Source organism: Bos grunniens, chromosome 7 (genome assembly GCF_055505025.1).
Source record: "Bos grunniens cultivar Pamir isolate PY7600 chromosome 7, Bosgru_T2T1.0, whole genome shotgun sequence".
NCBI lineage: Eukaryota > Metazoa > Chordata > Mammalia > Artiodactyla > Bovidae > Bos > Bos grunniens.
Genome location: NC_141171.1, coordinates 41,935,888 through 41,943,171, shown reverse-complemented (window position 1 = coordinate 41,943,171; position 7,284 = coordinate 41,935,888). Strand labels below are relative to the sequence as shown.

At 34.6% G+C, this 7,284-nt stretch overlaps 1 protein-coding gene across 1 annotated transcript; it reads right to left on the bottom strand.

Annotated features, from left to right (window-relative positions):
* Positions 1 to 528: 528 nt before the first annotated feature.
* On the bottom strand, positions 529 to 1,467 carry LOC147369226 (olfactory receptor 2M3-like). The gene has a single exon (XM_086413497.1). The coding sequence runs from the start codon at positions 1,465 to 1,467 to the stop codon at positions 529 to 531; it is 939 nt and encodes a 312-aa protein (XP_086269623.1).
* Between the last annotated feature and the right edge of the window lie 5,817 nt (positions 1,468 to 7,284).

Here is a 7,284-nt window from a genome sequence, read left to right as displayed (position 1 = left end):
ATTAAAGTGTGCTAATTTTATAATAATCTTATAAATACATATTTAAACTTGTATATACTAACTCAGTCATTCAACTTAACAAGTCGATTAATCCAAGGTACCAATTTGGATTCAGGAAAATTCTTTGGTTTGATAAAAACAAAGCTGTTATATGTTAAAAAAAAGAAAAAACAACACAAAACATTTATCAGTGTTCTATTTAATTATAGAATTGTGTGTTAATTTCATGTTGGGTAAATACCTCTAATTTCTTAAGTGGTATCTTATAAAATAAGTATATAGTTGTGCATATTAGTTTGCAGTACATATTTACTCATGGTCATACTTTGAATTTTCTATAATGAAAGAAATATAATATTGGAACAAACAAGCATGCAGTTTTTTTTTTTTTTTAACTTTCTAAAACTTGTGTGCTTGTTTATAATTTTTTTGGTAAAAAGATGGGTAAATATTGAGTGCTAAATTACACTGGTTAAATAAATAAATTTAAACATATAACAAAACTGCAAAAAAAGTTAATTAGGCTATTTATTCTCCAGACTTGTCCTTCCCTAACACCTTCATGAATGCTCTGGCCACTTCCTTGTTTCGGAGGCTGTAGATGAGGGGATTCAGCATGGGAGTGAGGATGGTGTAGAAGGCTGATACCATCTTGTCCTGGGTAGGGGATCGGTCAGACACAGGCCGCATATATATGAACATGGCAGCTCCATAATACATTCCCACCACCATGAGGTGGGAAGAACAGGTAGCAAAAGCTTTTCGGCGACCCTCTCCAGATCCCATGCAAATGATAGCCATAATAACACGGACATAGGAAGCAATAATGACTGCTACGGGGAAAAGAAGCATAATTACACAGCAAATAAACATTAACCTTTCAAACAACAATGTCTTAGTGCATGAGAGAGTGAGAAGGGCAGGGACATCACAGAAAAAGTGGGGTATTTCCCGGGAACCACAATATGGGAAGGACAATGCAACTGCAATAACAATTATGCCATCAAAAGAACCAACAACCCAAGAAGAAACAGCCATGAGACAACAGATTTTCTGGCTCATGAGAATTGAGTATCGTAATGGGTGGCAAATGGCAACATACCGATCATAGGCCATTGCAGCCAACAGGAAGCATTCAGCTCCAAGCAGGGACACATATAAGAATATCTGGGTTCCACACCCAGCCAGAGAGATGGACTTCTTTCCAGACAAGTAGTTGAAAGTCATCTTGGGTACAGTGGTACAAATAAGCATGAGGTCCATGAGGGATAGTTGGCTGAGGAGCAAGTACATGGGAGTGTGGAGCTGAGTATCCAGGTAGATGAGGAGAACCATGATAGTGTTTCCCATGAAGGCCACTGTGAAGATGCCCAAGACCAGAGAGAAGAGGAAGATGTGGGTGGGACTGTGATCAAAGATTCCCAGCAAGATGAAGTTAGAGTTTAAAGTATGATTCTCCCATGCCATGATGAATATATTCACTGTGGAGAATACAACATGTGAGAAATCTCCAATATTTTGTTATGGAAATATCAAGGATTTTTAGCCTAGATCACCATTACTATAATGTCTATATATATAGCAAATTTTATTTCTCTGAGTATCATTTTTAAAAAATGTGTAGACAAGGGAATCCCATGGATAGAGGAGCTTGGCAGGCTACATTCCATGAAGTCACAAAGAGTTGGACATGACTGAAGTGACTTAGCACAGCACATATAGGAAAATTTATTTCTCAGAGAATCATTTTTTAAAAATTTTAGATAAGAAATATTAGACTTATTTTTAGCTTGAGTGATTTGGATAAAGAAACCACATAGTTAACAGGCATATTTGTTCCATAATTAAAATACAAGTGATTTCTCAAAAAGCATATAATCTAATTTCAGCAACCAGCCAACTCAGATATGTAGTGTGGATTATCCCTTCAGAAGTCAAGAGTCATTATGAGCCATCTGAAGACTCATGAATTTCTGGGAAGTCAATGAGATTTTCTGTTATGTTTTTCTATGGAATTTAGCATACCACTCTAGGATATTAATAAAAATTCTTTCTACCAAAGTGTGGAAGAAAGCATGTATGTTTAGAAATGAGACAGGATTAATCAAATACCAGGTGAAGAGAAGGGATTGAGAAACTGTTAATCAGAAGTATATCTAATAGTACATGTTGCTTATAATAGTCAATTGTAGTAGACAAAATTTCTCACCAATATGACCATTACTAACTCTATCCATTAAGATAAGGTGTATCCATGAAATATCCTGGTACAGGTCATTTTTCTGGAGAAGCAGACTAGAGTGCAATAGCACAGTTCAAACACCTGGAACAAATCATTTTATCTGTGTGATCTTAGTTAACTTCTCTAAGCTTTATTTTCTAGTCTGTAAAATTTGACATTTTTAAAATCTATATTGTAGGGTGTTATTAAGACTAAATGAAATCATGTTTGCAAAGTATGGATATTACCTGGGATATAGTTTAAAATATTTATATATTTAATACTCATAACTATATAAGTATTTTTAAACAAATAAATACTATAGGAGGGAAGAGAGCTTACCCATACTTTAGACTATTCTATCTTTTCAATTTCCTTAGCCAGATTCATTCAGGGGATTCTTTGGCTTCACAGCAGCGTATTTTTTAATGTCTGTTTATATATCTTTTTTTTTTTTTCTCTTTTCTTACCTCTTACTTCATTATTGAAGGCATTGGCTTCCTTTCTATGTCTTTGCATGTGTTTTCTCTCCTCTGGGTGTAATGCAGAGCAGTAACTGGTATTTTGGTTTTTGGCTTTGGGGAAAAAAAAAATTTTGTATGGTTCTGCCAAATTAACTAAAATTGTGCATTTTATTTGACAGAAAATCTGATTTAAAGCACAGCATAATTATCCATTATTTTATGACCTTTGTACTAATGTTAGGGGAAGCACATTGACTGAAACTACCCACCCTGGCCAGGCACCATAGAAACCATCTATATGAGTTGTTTTATGACAGGAGGTCCTGGTAAGGAACATGGAATTACCTCCTCCAATGCATGAAAGTGAAAAGTGAAAGTGAAGTCGCTCAGTCGTGTTCGACTCTTAGCGACCCCATGGACTGCAGCCTACCAGGCTCCTCCATCCATGGGATTTTCCAGGCAAGAGTACTGGAGTCGGGTGCCATTGCCTTCTCCGAACTAATAAGCCACTACCAACCAAAAGAGCCAAAAGGAGACACCACGTGTCAAACCACCTCCCAGAATCGTTCTCGCTGGCGTTCAACTTGGCTGAACAAGGTGTGTACCACCAGGAAGGACTCTGAGTCAGAATGATTGGCTAAAGACAACCTGGAAAATAATCCCATCACCATAAAACCTGAGACTGTGAGCCATGTGGCAGAGTAGTTTGCCTTGGGTTCCCTTACCCTACTGCTCTCTGCTCGGGCACTCTTTCCCAATAAAATCTCTTGCTTTGATAGCTCATGTGTCTCCTCGGACAATTCGTTTCTGAGTGTTAGACAAGAGCCCAGTTTCGGGCCCTGAAAGGGGTCCCCCTTCCTGCAACGCTAATCTCTATCAAAAGTAATCATCTTAGCTTATTTTAATATACAGCTTTTGAATAAAATATAGCTCCATCCTGCTGTACTCCAGAAATACTGAGATATTTTGGAAATAATTATCATCTCCCTCAGACTTACCTTCTGAGAAGTAACAGGCAGGAAGGCCAGGGGTCTCCAAACTGAGGAAATAGGCTGCAAGAATCAGACAATTTTTATCTCTCCCTTAAGTAGCAGGAGGAAACAAATTACTAGTCCCAGATTTTTTTTCCTTCTCCATACAAAATTAAAAGGAGGTTTTTCTGTGGAAATGTTTTTCTTAAGATATGTTAATGAAACTATGTATTTGCTTTGGAATTTGCCTTTCTCTGGTTCCATCTAAGACTAACTTTTTCTTTTCTCAAACCTTGGGCTGATAATAGCTCAACAAACCAGTATTCATATCAATTGTTTTATGGCTGGGGGGTGACACACCTCATGCCATCCTCTCTCAAAAATGCATATTGTGGGAGAGGGGCCTGGTGAAACGCTGTCAGCCTTGAGGTGTCTCTCTTATCTGATTAATAGCTTTCTAACAGACATAAAACAGCTTGCTAAAGACTGGCAGGGGGCACTCTCCATCCCCCTTCTAATGTCTATATCAGAAGCTTTCTCTGTCCCCTTTTTATACCTTAATAAAACCCTGCTATACAAAAGCTCTTGAGTGATCAAGCCTGGTCCTTGGTCTTGAAGTTAAATCTTCTCCTTTGGGGATCACAAATCCAACACCATTCATCATAAGCTATCACTTCCAAATGTTCCTAAGAAGACATGGTAGTACTTGCTAGATAAAAATGCTTAAATTTCTAGAGAAAACCTATTTAATAAAATTTTGCTAAGTCATCTGAGATTTCTATTTGAAATCCCTCCAGGTTATCCAGTCCCTTGTCTTTAATTACAGTTATATATGTGATCACTCATTTTTTCTCCTAAGCCGTCATATAAAAATAGTTTTCTGTCTTTAAAGTGTGAATCTTATTAATATTTAATATCAATATAGAAGTTTGTCACTTTCTAGATTAGTAATATAAATTCCTTAATTCTTGTCACCTGTTTTTTCTGACTGATTCATATATTAATCACTCTATATTCACACTCCTTTTAAAAAATCTTTCATAATTTCTAATTATTTCATTATTAACTATATAAGTTCCAAAAGAACATTTGGGTTCCTCATTTTAAAATGAGTAAATACTCATTGAGCTGTAAGCTTTATTATCTCTAAATAAAACTACTATTAAATTCACTATTTATTTTTAAATTGATGATTCACAAGTAGAGTGAATTGACTTGAGATTTGGAGTCATTTGACTTGAGATTCCTGTACTAGAGATGTCAATATTGTTTTAATTTATTCCTTTTTTGAAAACTTGACATTTGTGGTCAGATTCTCTTGATTCTAGTACTGGTTGTCTTGTTACTGTCTCTAGATACTATATAATTAGTTAATTTTTCTTCCATGAAATAATTTGACTCCCTAAGATTTTTATTTGCTCTCTTACTCTTTCATTAATATTATGATTACTGCATCTATATATCTTCACTCAATATTTTTTCTGAATACCAGATCCTAACAAATGCTTGCTAATTATAAATTTTATGATATTCTTCTTTCATCTTATTTTCATGTCCAATTCTGAACTATTATCTTTCCGTGAATCTATCACTCTTTTAATATTAACTTCAATTTTTAAGTCATTCTCCATCTTGTTAATGATGTTTCTGCTCAGGAGTAATGTAGGATAGGAATAAGGTCCTTAGAAGGGAAATATATGAATTTTCAAAAATACTGCCCATTCACATGCAAGAATCCTTGAGTTATATTACATTCTCATTAGCTACATAAACAGAAATAGCATTTTCTTTCATCACAACCTCAAAAATAATTTTCTACCAATACAATATTGTAAAGTAAAAAAAAAGAAAAAAATTGAACACACACACACAAAATCATTTTCTATTGCTTAATGAAAAAAAAAACACTTTGTAAACCTATTTGTAAGAAATGGTTTCTCATAATTATATGAATTTTCATTACTGATTTGAGTAGCTGTTTTATATGTTTATTAGTGATTCAGATTTCTTCTTCAGTAAGTTGTTTTAAAATCAGTACTTTATCCCTTTTGAAAGCAAAATGATAGAAACATAATTTCGTATTTTTCATATATATTTCCAATTCTCATGTAGTCATGGCAAGCTACAGTCCATAGGGTCACAAAGAGTTGGACATGACACAGCACAACACAAAGCACAGCTTACGTAGTATATAGGTGAATATCTGTTTGTGTGTATGAATGTACACACTTAAAAATCATAAATATCAGTACATTTTAGGCCTCATAATGATTTTAAAACTCTGATTCTTGCAAAGTACTAATGTGCATGGGACTGTTCTGAGTGTCTCAAAAATATACACTCATATAATCCACACCATTTTCTCATTATTACAATTTTCACCCCATTTAACAGACATAAAAACTGAAGCAGAGAGAATATGCTAATTTGCCCATGGTTACATATCTAGTGAGAAGGCTGAGTTGTGAAGACAAGTCTCTGACTGCAGAGTTTTTGCCTGACTATATAATATCCAGGGAGAGAAAGAAATACCCAAGTCTAATATTTGTTTTCATGTGTGTATCCTAAGTCACTTCAGTCAGCATTGGTAAGCAGGTTCCCTATCACTAGCACCATCTGGGAAGCCATAGGCAGTGCAATTAAATTAGGCAAAGTTTGAGACAGGAATGAATTAATAGAACTGGATTTCTTGGAGGATTATGCTTCAAAGTATATCTTTCAGAAGAACCATAAATATGTCTGCAAAAAAAGAGCATGATAATTCAGGCTATCCCAAGTACAGAGTCCCTAGAAGAGCTTGTCTGGTGATTCCATAGACACAAACAGTAAAAACATACATCTGGAAGCAAATAATGAAAAGTCAATATCGAGTTGTATAAACAAAATGAGATCATCTCTGTAAAGATGAACACTAAAATATAGAAAGGCCATTAAAAGAAAATAAGCAATAATCACATAGAGGAAAAATATTTTAAAAGATGCACAGTTGCCTCAATGTCAAAAAAGTAATAGAGTGACACTAGCAATGAACAATAAGAAAATAAAATTAAGTAAACAGTTCATATGTCATACCATCAAAAAAATAATATATTTACTAATAAATTAAACAAAATAACAGATTTTTATGCTTGCAAAATTTTGAGAAAAAGAAACACTAAGAGAAAGAAATTCAAAGATATTCTGTGCCAATCAATTAGAGGAATATTATTGTTAAGTTGGAAACATCCCCCAAATTGATTTATAGATACAATACCATCTCTATAAAAAAGTTCCAGCTGCTGTATTTCAGAATTGTCAAGCTAATCCTAAATTTTATGGTATTTCAAGATACCTAGAATATCTTAAGCAAGTGTTACCAAGAACAAAGAGAATTCACACTATCAGGGGAATATGTAATTTCCTTGGTTTTGTCTTGTCACAACACAAATTTGAAATAATGGACGTTAAAGCCTTTGGCGTGTCACAGCTCTTGGACAGTATTACAGCTCTGTGTTACAGTTCAGTTTTATTTAGAAAATAAAGGAAAATATATCCTCAAGGCATGAGGGCATGCCAACCCAAAAGTCACGAAGAATAGAGAGAAAGAGACCCTGGCCCTTTGGCTCCTCTTTTTATATGTTTTTCCTCC

Excerpts from the sequence above, each read along its gene's own strand:
- LOC147369226 (XM_086413497.1), bottom strand. The coding sequence starts at position 1,467 with ATGGCATGGGAGAATCATACTTTAAACTCTAACTTCATCTTGCTGGGA.